This window comes from Ctenopharyngodon idella, chromosome 7 (genome assembly GCF_019924925.1).
Source record: "Ctenopharyngodon idella isolate HZGC_01 chromosome 7, HZGC01, whole genome shotgun sequence".
NCBI classification, from domain to species: domain Eukaryota; kingdom Metazoa; phylum Chordata; class Actinopteri; order Cypriniformes; family Xenocyprididae; genus Ctenopharyngodon; species Ctenopharyngodon idella.
Genome location: NC_067226.1, coordinates 40,888,828 through 40,908,830, shown reverse-complemented (window position 1 = coordinate 40,908,830; position 20,003 = coordinate 40,888,828). Strand labels below are relative to the sequence as shown.

Genomic DNA, 20,003 nt, shown 5'->3' with positions numbered 1-20,003 from the left:
GGGTTCTGAATAGTATAGTAGACTGTATTAAACATACCTGGTTCAAGATACTTCATACATCCTCTGAGATAGCAACTGTCATGCTTCCAAGTGTCTTTAAGAGCCTAGGATCTGCATTAATAAAATTTGTTAAAGGGCACCTGTTATGCTCTTTTTTTTTTTTTTTTACAAGATGTAAAATAAGTGTCTGATGTCAGCGTGTATGTGAAATTTTAGCTCAAAATACCCCCAAGATCATTTTTATAGCATGTTAAAATAGCCAGTTTTGGGGGGGTGAGCAAATACATGCCGTTTTTGTGTGTGTCCCGTTAATTGCAAAAGAGCTGCTGTTCCCGGCCCACTTTCAAGAAGAGGGCGGAGCTTCAAGAGTTCATGCAACAAACAAACAGGACAATCTCACGCACTGAAAATGTCAGTGATGGTGTTCAGTTTGAACCAGAGTCAGACAATGATGCCTACAAAGCCATTTGCTGCATGAAAATAGAACAGGTATAGTTTAGTTTAATTACGGTTATAAATGATGTTGTCATCTTGCTTTTATCCACTATTACTACAAGCCTGTTGTAGCGGACCTCTTCCGAATGATGGCCAAAACTTTACCGATGAATTTTATGAAGTTTATGGTACTTCACACAAAAGATGAAGCATCCGTTTTCACTCCAGAAAAATCACCGTAAGAGCTGAATATACAGACCTTAATCTTTTTTTCGATGGTGGTTTTTAATAAACTGGTAAACTTCATATCTGTAAAACAACTCCGATGAACTGTAATGAAGTGCGTGCTCTCCCTTTCATTACTGCTGTATCCAGTATTGCTCCGGAGACTATAAGCTAGATCACGAACAGTTGGTACTGATCCATCCTTGAGTAACAACTTTTTAACAAAACCTGTGTTTTGTATTGTCCTTTTGGATTGACACTAGTTCACAAAGCATGAATGAATCCACTGTGTCCTCAGCGGTTTAGATGTTGTGAGAAAATGAAGACTCCTATGTTCACTCTTACATCCAACAACAGAACACCGGGATTGCTTACGAGAAATTGTTGTCGGTAAAGCTGCTTGAGCACGGAGAAAATGGTGGACAGTGTACAACTCGCTGAGGGCGGAAACTATGGTAATGCAGGACTGTCAGTCAGCAGCTGTGGGCGGAGCCTGAGCAGTGTGATGAATCAAAACGACATATCTAATGAGACTGTTTTGGTTTAATGGGGATTTTAAATTAAGGATTGGGTGAATTTTTATCATTGTAGGGTGGTTGTGTTCACACACAGCCAACACACATTTATTTATATCCACCTTGTAAAAGTGGATTTTTTATAATAGGTGCCCTTTAAATTATATATGACTGAGATGAGAAGTCTATGGTTGACATTTAAAGCAAGAAAGTGGTCAATGTGTGTTTCCGGGGGGCGATTAGGAAAGTGAGGGAAATGCTTCTGTATAAAGTGTCTAATTTGAAAAAGTAAGTGATGATTGAGTAGTTTATACTTTTTAGATAAGAAAGAGAAAGAGGCAAATACTCCCTTTTCATAGAGGTCATTAATCTTGAGAAGGCCATTAGATAACCAGAGGCAAAATGCAGGGTCTGGATGGAGGGGAAAAGTAATTGTTGGAGATAGGCATGTAAATAAATCTTAATAAATCTTTCTTTACTGGCTTTGACGGTCTTTTGTGCCCATTTTAATGGGGGAATAAAACCGCTCGCCTTAAGAAACCAGTCCTACAACTTCCAGCAATACACCATGTTCCAAATTATTATGCAAGTGACATATCAGTAAGATTTCAGTACAATAAACATTCAGATTTTAGTTTTTATAAGAAAATGTTTGTTTGTTTGTTTATTCTTTTTTGATAACTTGTATCAATCTCAGACAAAATAATTTGCCAGGTCTATGGAAACCCTACTTAGAGGTTGTTCCACATTATTAAGCAAGTCACAGTTCTCATGCAATATGGGGAGAAAGAAAGATCTTTCTGAAGATGAAAAGCATGAAATGGTGCAATGTTGTGCAAAAGACATGAAAACAACTAATATTATATGAAAACTGAATGGAGATTATCAAATTATGATAAGATTTGTGAGTGATTTAGAGCACAGAAGAACTCGGTCAGATAAAGGCTTATTAATGAAAGTTCCTGTCAAATAAATTAATTGTATTAAAAGGGCAGCTATAAAAAAAGCCAGTGTTGAGCAGCAAACAGGTATTTGAAGCTGCTGGTGTCTCTGGAGTCTCAAGAAGCTCTCCATGCAGGCTGGCAGTTGTGAGTAAAGATGCATTTCAGCCACGACTAACCAAACCTCACAAAGAGAAACATTTACAGTGGGTTTAGAAATACATGAAGACTCATTTTTAAATAGTTTTATTCACTGACGAATGCCGCACTACAATGGATGGTCTAAATGGATGGATTTCTGGATGGTTGGTGAATGGCCACCGCGTTCCAACAAGACTGCGACGTCAGCAGGGAGCTAGCAGGTGATGATTTGGGCTGGAATATTGGGAAGTGAGATGGAAGGTCCCTTTAGGGTCTCTGAGGGTATTAAAATGACTTTTGCAAGATATGTGGAGTTCATAACTGGCCATTTTCAGCTATGGTATAAAAAGGAGGATAGTGCCTTCTGAAATACAATGCACTATGCACTATCCCATGCTGCGAAAAAAACACCACAGCAATAAACTGTTTGAAAATGTATTTCTACACCCACTGTAAATGTTTCTCTTTGTGAGGTTTGGTTAGTGGTAGCTGAAATGCATCTTTACTCACAACTGCCAGCCTGCATGGAGAGCTTCTTGAGACTCCAGAGACACCAGCAGCTTCAAATACCTGTTTGCTGCTCAACACTGGCTTTTTTATAGCTGCACTTTTAATACAATTAATTTTTTTGACAGGAACTTTCATTAATAAGCGTTTATCTGACCGAGTTCTGCTGTGCTCTAAATCACTCACAAATCTTATGATACTTCAATAATCTGCATTCAGTTTTCACACAATATTAGTTGTTTTCATGCCTTTTGCACAACATTGCACTATTTCATGCTTTTCATCTTCAGAAAGATCTTTCTTTCTCCCAATATTGCATGAGAACTGTGACTTGCTTAATAATGTGGAACAACCTCTAAATAGGGTTTCCATTTACCTAAGTAGACCTGGCAAATTATTTTGTCTGAGATTGATACCAGTTATCTAAAAAGACGGATAAATAAACAAACATTTTCTTATAAAAACTAAAATCTGTTTATTGTACTGAAATCCTACTGATATGTCACTTGCATAATAATTTGGAACGTGGTGTATTGCTGGAAGTTGTAGGATTGGTTTCTTAAGGCGAGCAGTTTTATTCCCCCTATTAAAATGGGCACAAAAGACCGTCAAAGCCAGTAAAGAAAGATTTATTCATGAAAATTGGTATGTGTTGAAAGAGGTAAAGAAATTTAGGCAGAATAACCATTTTGACCAAGTTAATGCAACCTACCAAGAGATAAAGGCAGAGGCCCGTCTACACATATCCAGCTTGGATTTATCCACAAGTGGTTGAAAATTGCTCGCAAATAGGCTGTTGTAAGTATTTGTAAAGAAGACCCCAGGCATTTGAAACCAGAAGCAATCTTGAAGGGTAGGAGTGATTGTGGAAGTTTTTTAGCTTCAGAGTTCAAAAAAACAAAGTTAACTTTTTTTGTAGATTAATCTTGTAGCCTCATAATTGGCTAAATTTGCTTTAAAAATAATTAGAGGTAAATATGCTTATTTAAGTGTTGGACAGGAACAGGAAGCACTAGCAGAATTAAATATTTTTTTCTATTAAATGGAACAGTTTGAAGACTTGAACTTTTCATTTAAAAAATAAAATAATATATACATGAATTAAAAAAAAATTTTAAAAAAAAAAAAAAAAAAAATCTAAACACCATCGAAACATACACCATGAAAATAAATAAAAAAATATTTTTACAATAAATAATCAGCTAATTTTAAATAATAAAAAAAAAATCAAAATATTTTTGCAATACCTTTTAAAGTCAAACATACGTCCTGGAAAATAATAAAATAAAAAATAATTAAAAATAAATATTTTGCAATATTGATTAAACTGTGAAACATACAATCTGAAAAGAAATTAATACATAAATAAGTCATTAAATAAAGGTACACAAGAGCTCATTGGGCTCTTACAATATTTAAGTAATGTTTATCAGTATACTGCTTAATATTATTTTTTTAATTAATCTTAGCACTGACTCCAAGTGTCTGAGATGAGAATGTGTCTATTACACCAGTACAAAAGATTACATTTGGTACATCACGAGGCTACTTTTTTTGTGTGTGAAATTTACATTAAATTTGAGTGAATTTTCTTTCAGTTGTGATATTGTTAGGAACAGAGAATTCCATCTACATTTGTATATTCAACCACAATGATGTTCTAAAAAAACAACAGCACCAGATGATTTAAAATTATGAAATAATATTTATTTATTGTCAGTCAGGATACACAGCTTTCAAACACACAGAGGAAACAAATGGATGCATTTGTGGCCATATGATACATCAACATTCACACACAAGGCTATTGCCACAATATCAAGTTATGAAAAAATGAATCCTATGTAACCATCTCTTTTAACCAGAGCATTAGAAGGCTGTTTAGTCCTTCATATCTTCAGTAGACGATACTGACTCACTCCTCTCTGCAGAATCTTCTTTCCTAAGGCTCTTGAGGCATTTAGCGAGTCTCTTGATGCACAATGTTATATCTTCTTTAGTTATTCCGATAGCAGAGGCTGCATTAAGGTATGGGCACGGATAGGAATCGGCGTGTGACATGAAGCCATTGAATGTGTGTCCGCTTACGGTCTGTTCCACACCCAGTGGAACCACCCTGCAAGAAAATTTTGCATGAATGAACAAGCCATCTGATGCATTTCTGCATTGCTTCTCCTACAGAAACATTGCTGAGTGCAAGAGTAAAACCTGAAGTAAGATATACCTTATCTAATGTTAAGCCATTTGTTATGCCAAAACAAATGTTCTCAAGAATTGTAACAAATAATTGTGCAATCCTAATAATTACCATTACAATGATTAATTTCTAACCAACAATGATAAATTAAACTGGTCCTCTAAAAGATTAATGAGGACAAATAGAGTCTCTTTCAAGCCGAAGCCAATTCAGAGTTTTACATGGATCTTTCCAAATTCACTGCAGACATTTAGTTCAATCTTAAATTACTGTGTCATATTTATTCATTGCACATCTATCACTGCAGATATAGTGCACAGGCTGTGACAGACTAAAAGGAGGTGGACAGGATAATGCAACAAGATAAACCCTTGAGAATGAGAATGACTCCCATTTAAATAATGAAAGCGGACAGCAGAAAGTAAGTTTCATCAATATTACAGCAGATCACCTAGTGTCCAGCACAAAATATGGTAACAATTTATTTTACAGTGTCCTTGTTACACAAGTTGCACGTACTTATTATAGTAATAACTATAAATTATGCATAATTACATGTAACTAACCCTAAACCAAACCCTAACCCTCACTGTAAAAAGTAATACGCTTTATCTACTTAATAAAATTGTGGCAAGATTACAAGCAATATTATTAATTAAATGCAACATATAACAATTGAGTTAGAATTAATCAAATTAATTCCTTAAAAGTCAGCCATTTAAAATGTGTAAAATTTGCAAATACCATTGCAAAAACTACAAACTGACATAAAAAGCAAAGAGTCAAACTGGCCAACTAAACGAAACACTGATCACCATAATGGTGACCAATCATTTTCAATACAATCAACATCAGCTCTGTTAATTCATGCGTTTCTCTTTCCTTCAGTGATTCTACTTGATTCTACTTGTTATCATCAGCTGTCTTCAAAGTTGACAATAAAATTAAAGAGTTCTTAATTCATCTTTGACTGTTATTCAGATATTTTTGTTTAAATTTTATTTAAATTTGACTTGTTTTAAATGGTTGACATTTAAGGAATTAATTTCATTCATTCTAACTAAATTCTATTTGTTGAATTTAATTAATAAAATCGCTTGTAATCTGTTGCCAAAATTTTATGGAGTAGATATAGCATATTACTTTTTACAGTGTATAGCAAGTACAAGTAGTTAATTATTATTACTCAGTATTAAATGTATAATAACACTGTAACAAGGACAAAAAATAAAGTGTAACCGAAAATTTTAAGAGAAGAGAAAATGTAGCTTTGGGATGTGAAAATATTCAGCCAGCTTGTATACGGTACATAAGAAGTGAGTTGTAAGCTACAGTGACCCCAAAAAGGTTTTTGAGACTCAAACAACACATTAAGTGGCATTTGTTTTGAGATGGTCCTCACTGCAGATCACAAGATCCAGATCTAGATCCAACTCCTCCCACTTTACATATACCTTAACCTTACCAACTCTGCCCCCTGGATCTCGAGTGTTCTGCAGTGAGGGGTTACCATTTGTTTTAAAGGATAGCAAGCACACTTCTGTATCGCAATATTTCATGAAAAGCTAGGTTATATATTATGTAACAATAGACACATTGTTTAAAATAAAGTATTTAGACACTTTCTGATTGTCAAACGGTGGAGCATGTAGTTCATCACATTTGGTTCTCATCTGTGTGAACTTGAGAAGAATGACTTCACATCCACTATACTTTTTCTCAGTTTTGCTTTGGTGGACAGTAGCTCACCTGGCCCCAGACACCTGTCTGGTGAAGAGCATGGAGCCCAGCTGTGTGACTGCTGCGTTACTGTATGTCTGGAGATGGTTCAGTGACATAGCTGGAGTGCACAGGGAACATCATTATACACTTTTTCATATATTTGCACTTTCGTACATTTGTTTTAATTTGAAAATTTTGAAGGGAACAGAATGGAAGGGGACAATATAACACAATATGAAACATTTATACGTTAGGTATTTATACACGTGATCATGTGACTAGTAAAAAATGACATTATAACAATGCCACCCCCTGTGAAAAGAAGTATACTTTATCATACATTTAAAAAGAGTATTTATTAATAAAATAATATATTTTAAAAGGATATATTTAATTGCGGACTGAATGTAATGTTTTCAGACACTTCATTGCATGTTAATTGAAATTAAACGAAAATGTATTTGTTTAAATTTAAATTAAATATAATTAGCTGAACTTTGCAGTGCTTTTCTAACCCACTTAAGTAGGACTTCTTTATATGAAATTTTATAATTACTTCTATTATCTTTGAAATATGGTTAAATGTACTGCTGAATGTACTGACAAGCATTTATATAACTAAAATACGTTTCTTTCAATAGAAATAATTAAAGTACATGTCATGTATTTAAATATATTTTTAATTACACATTTGTAATGAAGCTCCTTTAGTACATTTAAAATATATAAACTTTAAATGTAATATTGAATAACACACTTCAGTTAAAATTATAATCAAGTACTTCACATGTGCTTTAGTATGTTAGTCAACACATCAAAATAAGTGTACTTCTTTAAAGCATGGCAAAAGATTATTAAATCACTGAGTATTAAAATACTGCTTTAAAATGTACTTTTAAAGTAAAACTTTTAATTTGACAATTTCAAAGTGCACTTTGTAAAAGTGAACTTAAATGGTGCTTTAGTTTATTAATCATATTATATTTATATTAATAATAATATATATTAATAATATGATTGACTGATAGCACCACAAGAATGCTTACAAAGCCATATATATATATATATATATATATATATATATATATATATATATGTATATATATATGTATATATATATATATATATATATATATATATATATATATATATATATATATATATATATATATGTATATATATATATATATATATATATATATATATATATATATATATAATTTGGTAAACCCTACATTGTGGGACCTTGTGGGGACATTTATTTAGTCCTCATGATTAAAACGGCTTATAAATATTAACTTATAAATATTAATGATGTTTCTGAATATGTAAAAATGGAGAAAGTTTTCTGTGTTGGGTATGTTCAGGGGAAAGAATATACAGTTTATACAGTATAAAAATAATTGTCTATGGAAAGTCCCAAAGGAAACCCAACGCGTGCGCTTGCGCGTGTGTATTAAATGTTGCTTGTCAAAAAAAAACAAAAACCTGTCAAAATACATGATCACATTTGAACAGCTGTCAAAAGAGAAAAATGCAGAGATGCTCTTTGCAGTCAGATGGCGTAGTTACGGCATCTTCCAGCAGGGGCTAACCAACAAACCAAACCTTGACCCCTTGTGCAACATGAAAAAACCTTTGGAACTATTTTCATTTACAATCAAACAATACTTGTTCATTGAACTGTTTTATAAAAGCAGCAGCACCCCTCTTGCTCATATGACACTGCACTATATATACATTATGCATCATTCCTCACCCAGTGATATTGGATTGTGTGGCGTATGCAGCAGTCTCTCCCCGTACCTCTCGGCTAGAGCCTTCAGCTCCTGTGCCAGGTGGCCATACAGCTCCTGCGGGCCATACAAAACCACAGTTATAAATAGCTCTCCACACTCCACTTTACACTGCTTTTTCTGTCGCACATTCTGTTTTCTGCTAATGTAGCATTTCTGTGTCTGCTGGCCTACAGTACACCCACCACCTGCTTCATTCTCCAGCCACCCTAGCTTTCTCCTTTCCAGGCACAGACGCAGCCTGCTTTCCCATCTGAAGCTGTAATGTAATTGCGTCAACAGAATCAGCTGTGTTGGCAGTGCTGTGGTCCACCACTGGGATCAATTACAAATGAACTGTAGGAGGCCCTCAGGTTATGGTCTCCTATTATGATGCTGTTAGTAAGACAGTATGGAAACAGAGACAATAACCTGCTGTCCTTGACAGTTCATAATATGCAGCAACCCACATTATGCAAATGAAATTTGCATAATGGAAAACCCAAGCAACAAAACACCAATGCCCTATCAACCACCCACAACACAAGAACTTTTGCACAGGCAAAAATGTAGAAATGTAGAAAATGTAAATATACGGTCAAATCACCCTTGTGAAAAAATAAGTGCAAATGCTTTTAATGTCCACTTGTAGTGTACTTTAAATCTTAAAAGTATATATATTAAAAAAAAAAAAAAAAAAAAAAAAAAACTGTACTTGCAGATAATATCAATGAAATAAAAGGCCTTAAAGTCTCAAAATGTAAGTTTTTAGATTTTAGTTTGAATATGTTAGCTTTAAGGTTATGAATAAGCTGGTGTGTTTCAAAACAATGACAAAATTCTCATTTAGGATATATAAGCATTCAAAACTTACAGTCTCTCACTTCCGCTAAAATGGATCACAGATTTTCATGACATCACCGCGCACTTCAGCTTCTCATCATATATTCTGTCCAATCAAACACTCTCTAGAATCTAAATCATCTGCTGCGCGTTCCAAGGCACTTCAGTGGGCCTTTAAGTGTACTTAAGATAGTCATTAAAGTGTACTTTCTTTAACAGACTTAATTACAGTTAAAATTTGTACTTTGTAATAATGTCAAATTAAAGTTAAGTTTTAGTGTTGTAAAGAAGTACACTTATTTTGATGTGTTGACTAATATACTAAAGTACAGGTAAAGTACTTGATTATAATTTTAACTGTATATTTTAACTTTATATTTCATGTAAAGTTAAATATGTTTTAAATATACTAAATCGCAACTTCGTCACATATTACAAATGTATTTAAATACAGGACATACAAGTTTCAATAGAAATGACATTAAAGTATATTTTAGTTTATCATAAATGACTGTCAATATAATCTGCAATTCACTTTAACCATATTTCAAAGACAATAGAAGTACTTAAGAAATTACATATAAAGATGTCCTTAAATCCAACTTAAGTGGGTCAAAAAAGCACTCCAAAGTTCAGCTAACTGCATTTAATATAACTAGAATATATTTTAATTTAACTGCAATTAACATGCAAATAAGTTTTGGAAACATTACATTCAGCTTGCATTTAAGTATGTTCTTTTAAAATATATTATATCTGTAATATGGACTCTTTTTAAAAAAATATGCTAAAGTGCACTTCTTTTTCACAAGGGGACAGTCCAAATATTCTTTCTCTTTTGGCTAAAACATGTTAGACCACCAAATCTGACCACAGAGAACATCTTATATGATCAACAAAGGCTGTAAATTATTAATAATCCGGATGCATTAGCGGCAAATCAATATCCCCTTAAATTCCTTATCACATGATGGTTAATGGTATTTTCCTCCATGTACTGGAGTCTCATTGGGATAATATACCTACCTGCCTATACACCATTGGTTCTCAACCAGGGGCCTCAGTAAACTTCCAAGGGGGCCACAGAATGACTTTATATTATTTAGAGGTACGGTAAGCGATTTCTGAGTAACACTGTCGATATTTGAAATCAACCCAAACAAACACACCCCTCCCTTCATTGCTCTGCCCCCAAAAAGCATGAACACGCAAAGCAAGTATGTCTCTATCATAGCTGAAGTGAAGCAAAATAATGCTTCACGAAAAATAAAGCGAAGATGAACAAACGACAAGAAAGAACAAAATATGAACATACAGTACATAAGAGTTAGTTAGTCGCCAGCAGCACACCAGCTCCAGACAAACAACCACACTCAAAACTGTCCTTCATAGGTGCAGATTTATGTTTCTACCAGTGGGTACCCACACCCCATACCCCCCTCCCCCCAAAAAATACAATGAGAAAAAAAAAAAAAAAAAAACTATTTAGAAATTAATTTTTTAAAAAATGTATGAAAAATGTAGCCCAGCGGCTTGTTTTTTTTTTTTTTTTTTACCTTTCTTTCAGACAGTAGTTTCTTGTAGCCACTGGCCCCCAGTGTGAGCAGTGTAATGAGGATGTCTAGAGATGGGGAAGCAGAAGCTCGACCTGGACAAGAGCAGATAACCTGACTTTAAAATCAACAGCTTGCAATAGTATTGCTTAAGTTAATTGTAAAGCATTAAAGCAATGCTTGTCATTGCAACACTTCATTGCAGTTCATAGATCGGGTCAAGTACAAACATAATAGGGATGCATGATATATCAGTACCATAACACTTATCAGATTTTTTTTTTTACTGATATTGGATTGGAATTGACTGATATTGGAAGTTTAATTATGCATTCTTATTTCCCCTTTTTCTGTATTCAGATTTGGATCTTATGGTAATCTTTAAAACAAAAATAATTTAAAGAGTATCTATTATCTTTTTACAAAGCATTGAATTTGTTTTTGGGTTCTACCATAATAGGTTTTTATGCTTGTATGTTCAAAAAAAGACATTATTTTTCATATATTTGACATTGTCGCAGTACCTCTCTTCCCATTCTGTCAGTAACGCTTTAGTTCCTATCTCTATCAAGCCCCTCCCTCTGAAAAGCGCAATGTGCTCTGATTGGTCAGCTGGACCAGTGTGCTGTGATTGAGTGTGTTCGAAAATGTCACGCCCTTACCATAAATGCGTATTTTAACACATTACTAAACACAACTCAACCAGGCCTCAACCTTTTAATTTGCATACGCCTTGGGTGGAAATTACTTAAAGGGGAACTTTTTCTGTGTTTAGGTGCTATAATCTACCAACCCAGAAAACGTAAAAAAGGACAACCCAGTAACTTTTTTGCTCCCCTATAGTGACGTAGGAAGGGGATCTTATTATAATATTACCGCCCCTTACTCTGCACGTTTCCACCCATGGTGCTGTCATTTCATTTTCGCAAGTGACAGTGGTATACCAGTTCTAACGCCATGGCAAAAGTTCGAGTAAAGCATGTTCACAAACCCCAAAATTGACATAAACACTGCCCCCGGGAACAAGCAACAAAGGGGGTGAGGCCATGTTGGGCTGCTTTAGAGAAGAGGAAGAGTTGTTGTAGTGGAGTGTTATTACAATGCCGTCATTTTACGCCGGACTGCTTCAAAAACAAGGGTCAATTCAAAGCTGGATTTGCACAAAAGTTAACATGACGGCACATGCTAGTCGATGAGTTGAATCAACTCCACAGCAACTACATAAATTTATCCACTAACCATTCAGAAATGTCCAGTTTCATTCTAAAAGTTGTAACTTCTTCCTGGGTTTCTCACTATTACTGACAATTGTCATTTTGGCTGCGTGAGATTCTCCAGCTTTGTTGTTGTTGAGCAACCGAAGCGCAAGCTGTTAAAGCTCCACCCTCTTCTGGAAAGGGGTCCGGGAGCAGCAGCTCATTTGCATTTAAAGGGACACACACAAAAACAGCGTGTTTTTGCTCACACCCAAATAGGGGCAAATTTGACAAGCTATAATAAATGATCTGTGGGGTATTTTGAGCTGAAACTTCACAGACACATTCTGGAGACACCAGAGACTTATATTACATCTTGTAAAAGTGGCATTATATGACCCCTTTAAACAAAACATTATAGAATGATAGTTATCGTCCAGAGCATGGAAATAATTATCTACTATCTATCGTATAAGCCTGAATTCTAATACTGGTTCATTCCCTAATAGTGATTCTTTGGATTTGAAAACCTCTGCAGTAAAATCATTTCATAAGCAGTATTCACTTGTTTAAAAGTTGAAAATGAGAATCAGGTGTATTTTAGTAAATTAGTCGTCGTCAAGCATTTTGAAACAGTGCAGCAGAGCTGAAGTAACAATGGACCAAATTACAAGTGTTTTCCCCTGTCTAACTCACTCTAGCACATTCAGTGAATCAATAGTAGTAGGAGTGTTTGGGATTTCCTCTGCAGTGCAGAAAAAAGTGGGAGGGATATGCGGGATCAGCAGAGAGCAGTTCTGAAGTGGCACACTGCACAAACAAAAACTCTTTCTAGATTTTTGCAGACAGACAGACTCAGACAGACCACTTTTTTCAGTAAATATTCAGCATGTTTAAATAGATGGCAGTATTTTAGACTCTCCAAATACAACTGCAAATGTCTGATTTCAGACATTAAGTTTGTAACAGATCACTCAACTACAACATATTTGCTGTTTAAAGGATGCATACCAGGGTACATCTTACTGATCTCCTTAATGAAGCTCTCATCAAACCCTGCGATGATGGCACCACCAACTGGGACCATGAAGTTTTTATCAAGACTTTGGACAAAGGCATCGATTCTCCCAACACGAGCCCCCTATAAAAACACTTTATAAGCCAATTTGGTTTCATTAAAATAAAGTAAATTATTGTAGTAAATTTACACAAACAGTACATGTTACCTGCTGAATAAGGTGCATACATTTGGATGACTGCATTCCATAAGCATTATTGACTATGTGGGGAATATCATGCTTTGCACACAGAACAGAAAGTTCCTCTAGCCTGTAAAAAGAAACAAAATAAAGTGACTATGCAAATTGGAGAAAAAAAAAAAGAAATATATATATATATATATATATACCTTTTCTTTTTTGTAGTATAAATAAAAATAATTTTTTTCTTGCAGCTCAGGCATTTTTGCCCAAGACCCCCATTAGTGTTTCTCAAAAGAAACAAACTAATATAGGATTGGATTGTAAGTAATGACAGAATTTACTTTTTTGGTGAACTGTTCCTTTAAACTTTATGTCTACATGCTTACAAAAACTTTGCAGGCGCTAAATATTTGTTTTAGTAAAGAAACATTCTTTTCTGTGGTTTTGACCTGCCTGTCAGGGACACGTGGTGCAAAACAGGATGTTGTGGAATGGACACAGAGGATGTTTTTAGCACCCAACTCCTCGATCTTCCTCTCCACTTCCTCCATGTTTGTTCTCAGCTCATCTCCTTCCAAGACATTTTCTATCACCACAGGTTCAAACCCTTTCAAAAGATGGAAAACATTTGATGTGTTTTTGTGAAGAGAGTCTTTTCTTCACTAATATAAATGAAGCACCATGACGGTCAACAGGGACATATTCGGGCCCCACTTTATATTAGGTGTCTTTAACTACAATACACTTACATAATAATAATAAAAAATTGTTATGCACTTAGTGTGGTGATGTATCGCAAAACACTTTTGCTGCTATTGAGGTCGGATATGGGTAAGGTTAGGGACAGGTTTGGTGGTATGGGTAGGTTTAAGGGTGGGTTAAGGTGTAAGGGAAGTGTCAACAGTGTAAATACAGATGTAATTACATGCAGGTATTATTTAGAGGTAACACTATTTTACAGTGTCTTTGTTACATATGTTACATGCAGTTACTATAGTAATTACTATAAATTGTGCTTAATTACATGCAACTAACCTAAACCACATCCTAATCCTAACCCTATAGTAAGTATATGTAGTTAATTATTATTACTCAGTACTTGCATGTATAATTACACTGTAATACGAACACCTTAAAATAAAGTTTAAAAAGAACAATGTAAAAACATGTATGTACACAAAACTGCATTGTATCAAATGATTAATTTAAATCTTAGTACATAGTAGTTAAAGACAATTAATATAAAGTGGGTCCCATATTCTTGTTTTTATGACATTGTGACAGTAGTAGTAACTTATAAGTATGAATATTATTTGGCTGCATTTGAAGAAATATGAACACATATGAAGAGTCATTTCATTGAATAGTGGTATTGTATCGCTGGAGAAGAGATTTGTGCTTGTGAATGCGAGTTTAAATCTAAAACTAAAATTATTATCATTTTCATAATTTAAATACAACTGAAATAAAATAAATATTAGATAAAAAAAACCTTAAACTTAAAAAAATTAAAGATAATTTTAAATGTTGCCTTGGCAACTAACTGAAATAAAGTGGTAACAATTTACCATAAGGTTTCATTTGTTAACATTAGTTAACTACTTTAGTTGAACTAACCAAGAACAATACTTCTACAGCATTTATTATTCTCAGTTAAAGGATTAGTCCACTTTTAAATAAAATGTTCCTGGTATTTTACTCACCCCCATGCCATCCAAGATGTCCATGTCCTTCTTTCTTCAGTCGAAAAGAAATTAAGGTTTTTGATGAAAACATTCCAGCATTATTCTCCTTATAGTGGACTTCAATGGACACCAAACGGTTGAAGGTCAAAATTACAGTTTCAGTGCAGCTTCAAAGGGCTTTAAATGATACCAGACGAGGAATAAGGGTCTTATCTAGCAAAACGATCGGTCATTTTAGAAAAAAATACAACTGTATATGCTTTATAAACTCAAATTAACGCCTTGCACGTGCTTTCGCTTTCCGTATTCTCCAAAACGCTTACGCTGTATGTCCTACGCCTTCCCTATTCAACTTACGGAACGAACGGGGCGCCAGTTTCGTTTTTTTCCGTAAATTGAATTTTCCTCGAAAACCTTCATTTCTCTTCGACTGACAAAAGAAAGAAATGAACATCTTGGATGACATGGGGGTGAGTAAATTATCAGGAAATTTTTATTTAAAAGTGGACTAACCCTTTAATGTTAATCTCAACATTTACTAATACATTTTTAAGATCAAAAGTTGTATTTCTTAACATTAGTTAATGCACTGTGAACTAACATTAATGTGAACATGAACATTAATAAATAAATATATATTGTTCATTATTAGTTCATGTTAGTTAATGCATTAACTACTGTCAACAAATGAGACCTTATAGTTTAAGTGTTACCAAATAAGTTTAAGATAAAGTACTAAAATTACTGAAACTTAAATAAAAATAAATGAAAGCTAAATAGAAATACTTTTACAATGGCTTTCTCTGTGGTGGGCTGTGGGTAAGTGAATCTTACCAGCAGTCACCATGGATTTGAAACAGGACTTCTGGTCAATGCGAGGCCAGAGGATGTATCGCGCTCCTGGCCTCCTGTGTCTGAGGGTGAGGAAACACAACGTGAGACTCATTCCTGTCGCCATGGGGACCACAAAGCACGAGGACACACTCCTAACACCTGTGAAAACAGTTACAGATGTGCACAAATACACTGAATTATAAGTGAAGACTTGCTGTTTGCTTGTTTGTTCTGCTTATTGTATGTTCCATTACCAAGAGTGTTGTTTAATAAAACATTAGAGACAGTACCTGTAAATTTCAGCACATCCAGAACTACTGAATTAGTGATTTTATTCAAGAGGCTGGAACCAGCAGCCTTAGGCTGAACAGCTGCAATGTCACCGGATCGGCCGATGCCGTGGATCAGCCTGAGGGGAAAAACAACAAAGCCTTATAGTTAAAAGGCAGATTATTGTAGAAAAGTCTATTGTTCAGTTTCTTGATAATAAAGTGTCCCTATTATGCTACACTTCCCATTCCAAAAAAAAGTTGCTGTTTGGGTTTAAATAAGCAAATGCTTAAGTGTCCATAATTGGAGTGATTATTATGTTTCTAGCATGTTTAGGAACAGTTCTTTTAACCCTAATTGATGGAGTGTGTAGCTTTTCATTTCATAAACAACCATGTAGGAAGACACATCATGTCCATATTCCAGGATGACAACCAAGATTCATCAGGCTCAAAATGAGAAAGAATGATTCAGAGAGCATGAAGAATCATTTTCACACATGAATTGGCACCTCTGAGTCCAGATCTTAAATTCATTGAAAGTCTTTAGAATGTGCTGGAGGAGACTTTACAGAGTGCTCGACTCTTGCATTGTCAATACAAGATCTTGACCAAGATCTTCTTCCACATGTACAGGGAAATGATGACACCACAATAGAAATAATTATATAGCATATTTACTTGTAATTTCTTAATAATAATTAATAAAAATGCAAGCTCAAATGTGTGACCATCTGGGTTTAACATATTTGATGCTAAATTAAACCTGTCTAAATGTTCATTTTGGTGAACTATACACGATGCCTATTGTTGCATTTTTGTATTGTGACATCTTGTGACACTATATATAGTTACACACCCCATTAAAGGGTTATTTCACCCAAAAAATTCTGTCATTAATTACTCACCCTCATGTCTTTCCAAATCTGCAAGACCTTCCTTCATCTTCGGAACACAAATTAAGATATTTTTGATGAAATCCGAGAGGTTTTTTTTTTTATCTCCAATAGAAAGCAATGAAGTTACCACATTCAAGGTCCAGAGAAGTAGTAAAAACATTGTTAAAATAGTCCACGTGACTACAGTGGTTCAAACTTAATGTTATGTGCACAAAAACAAAACAAAAATAACAACTTTATTCAACAATTTTTCCTCTTCCCTGTCAGTCTTCTACGCAGTTGACGTAGTAAACACAGAGCAGAGCTTCCATGTTTACGTCCGAACACCGACTCTTCAACTGTGTAGAAAGACTGAGAGGGAAGAGGAAAAATTGTTGAATAAAGTCTTTATTTTTGTTTTGTTTTTGCACACAAAAAGTATTCTCGTCGTTTCATAACATTAAAGGTTGAACCACTGTACTCACTGTTGACTATCTTAACAATGTTTTTAATACTTTTCTGGACCTTGAATGTGGTCATTTCTATGGGAGATAAAAAACCTCTTGGATTTCATCAAAAATATCTTAATTTGTGTTCCGAAGATGAAAGAAGGTCTTGCGGGTTTGGAACGACATGAGGGTGAGTAATTAATGACAGAAATTTCATTTTTGGGTGAACTAACCCTTAAACTAATTAATTAAAATGAATTTCTTAAATTACATTTCGAGAAACAGAAAAGCTTCCGGAGATTGTGTGTAACCTGTAATGTCTCCTGGCCACCAGGCTGGAGGCGACTCTGCCCTCTCTCTCTCCCACACCACAGTTCCCTAAGAAGTTGTTGCTGTCCATGACGGCCAGCTCGTTTAGAAAGAGCTCTATGGTGCTTTCACTCCATCCCTCCTCTGGACATTTGCCCTACAAGAAATGAGAAACCTGACAGTCACAATCACCCATTTATGTGTCCACCACGATAAAAAACAAAAGAAAAAAATCTTTTAAAAATCTAGTTTCAAGTTGGCATGAAACAGAATTTGCGATAGTCTTTTCTTCCCTATTGTGACGTATATCTGAGTGAAACGGCTTCTGGAACAAGAGAAAAATGTTGGGGAGGACTTGATTTCATCCTCGGGAATTAAATGGATCGTAGGAAGTTGGGTGTTGTTAACTAAATGGAGGCAGATCTGATTCTGAATGCTAGTTGTAGAGGATATTTAGTCCCACTCTCCGTCGAGACGTACATCATGAAGACAACAGATGTCGCCTTGAAGGGGAAAGATTACGAGTGCACATGAATTTAAAAAATAATAGTGCCTTAATCATTATTTTAAAAAGGTAAAGGTAAAGAGTATTTTTAATTTTTAAAGAGTATTATTAATTCATAAGTATTATTAAACTTTTGGGGAGTCATGTCCCATGACATATTACAACCTGAATGAACCATTTCTTGTAATAAAAGGGTCAAATTATCTGATATTTTATGAGACTTATTGACTCTCTCTAATGAAAAAGTGTGCTTAATTCTTTTGAATGCGCACTTGTAGTGTACTTCAAATATTAAAACTATATTTTTTATAAACTAAGCTTGCAGATAATATAATAATAATGAAATAAAAGGACACTTAAATGTCCTTAAAGGGAGTAACATTTTAATGGCTGTTTCTTAACACACTTAAGTACACTTTTAAAAAGTGCACTTTGTAATAGTGTCAAATTTATAGTTTTATTTTAAAGTATATTTTAAATCACTGTTTTAATAATCTTTTGTTATGTTTTAATGAAGTACACTTATTTTGATGTGATGTTAACTAACAAAGCACATGTAAAGCACTTGATTATGTTACATGTTAACATTATCATCATATGCATTATTCAGCATTGCAAGTTATATATTTTATATGTTCTAACTTATAACTTTATCATCATTACAAATGTTTAGTTACAAATGTTACATTCAAGTCTCAACAGAATGACGTTAAAGTGTATTTTAGTTTGCCATAAATGCTTTTCAGTACATTCAGCAATACATTTATGCCATATTTCAACGAAATATGAAATTAGAATTATGAAATTATATGAAAATATAAAAGACGTACTTAAGTCCTACTTAATCTTAAATTCAACTATTTCAACTGCATTTAATATAAATTCAAACTAACACACTTTCATTTAAGTTTCCGAAAATATTACATTCAAATCGCACGTATATTCTTTTAAAGTATATATCCGTAATAAGCAAAAAAGTTTGACGGTCATGAGGGTCTGCAACATTATGTCTATGGTCTGCAAGGCTCCTCTTTTTTTTTCTTTTTTTTTTTCCTTTTTTTTTCTGCATCACATGACTTTGATTTCGCAGACACAAGGTTTTTTTTTTTTTTTTTTTTTTAAATATTAAACAAAAGCAGGGAAGTTTTGTTACACATTTTGACTTTGTGCACAGAAAATAAAAGCAAGATTATTTTGAATTCAGAAATAAAAAAATGTGCTCAACATAGAATGTATTTTTTTTAATAACTTAAGGTCCTGACCCAAAAAAATAAATAAATAAAAAGAGCGTCATTTGACCCAAGTCTCACACTTTCAGTCAAACGAGCACATGTACATGTACAGTCAGCAGATGTCAATCATACAGTTATTACCTGCTGTAAAAGCACTCGGATCAGCTGTTCGTGACCGCGACGAGCCTGCAGACCCTGTCGCACATATGAGGACGAGACCAATTTTTCGCTCAGGTTGAAATTTTCGTTGTTCATGTCCTTTCAGTTTTTAAAAAGCGCTGCAGGTGAATATATTTGCGTTGTCAGTGACAAGCATGTGCTGAATGATGTGCGACGCGACCAGCTGCTGCGCGATACTGCCGTGTAACGTTATGTCGAAACAGTGGTTTCACTAATGTGCTTGCGTGACTTTTACGCTACGGATAAGAAGATGTGAGGTTAAACATTTTCTAATATCCCTGAGTCAGCATGAGTTTCAAATCGATCAGCTTAAAGTGTACTGTTTACTTCCAGGTCGAAACTCCTCCCCTTTAATGACGTATGTATTTCAAATTAAAAGTCCTCGACTTAACCGTTGCAAATGTGAGGAC

At 34.4% G+C, this 20,003-nt stretch overlaps 1 protein-coding gene across 1 annotated transcript; it reads right to left on the bottom strand.

The window, feature by feature from the left end:
* Nucleotides 1–4,449: 4,449 nt before the first annotated feature.
* On the bottom strand, nt 4,450–19,959 carry sepsecs (Sep (O-phosphoserine) tRNA:Sec (selenocysteine) tRNA synthase). Its single transcript, XM_051899428.1, has 11 exons — nt 19,555–19,959; nt 17,679–17,833; nt 16,062–16,180; nt 15,772–15,930; nt 13,706–13,859; nt 13,277–13,379; nt 13,062–13,191; nt 10,858–10,949; nt 8,443–8,536; nt 6,711–6,801; nt 4,450–4,880 (listed from the first exon to the last, which is right to left on the bottom strand). The coding sequence occupies exons 1-11, from the start codon at nt 19,666–19,668 to the stop codon at nt 4,646–4,648; spliced, it is 1,446 nt and encodes a 481-aa protein (XP_051755388.1). The 5' UTR covers nt 19,669–19,959; the 3' UTR covers nt 4,450–4,645.
* Between the last annotated feature and the right edge of the window lie 44 nt (nt 19,960–20,003).

Coding starts and splice junctions, on each gene's coding strand:
- sepsecs (XM_051899428.1), bottom strand. CDS start 19,668: ATGAACAACGAAAATTTCAACCTGAGCGAAAAATTGGTCTCGTCCTCA. Junction 13,860..15,771: donor CAAATCCATGGTGACTGCTG/GTAAGATTCACT, acceptor ATCTTTTGAAAG/GGTTTGAACCTGTGGTGATA. Junction 13,380..13,705: donor GCACCACGTGTCCCTGACAG/GCAGGTCAAAAC, acceptor TTCTTTTTACAG/GCTAGAGGAACTTTCTGTTC.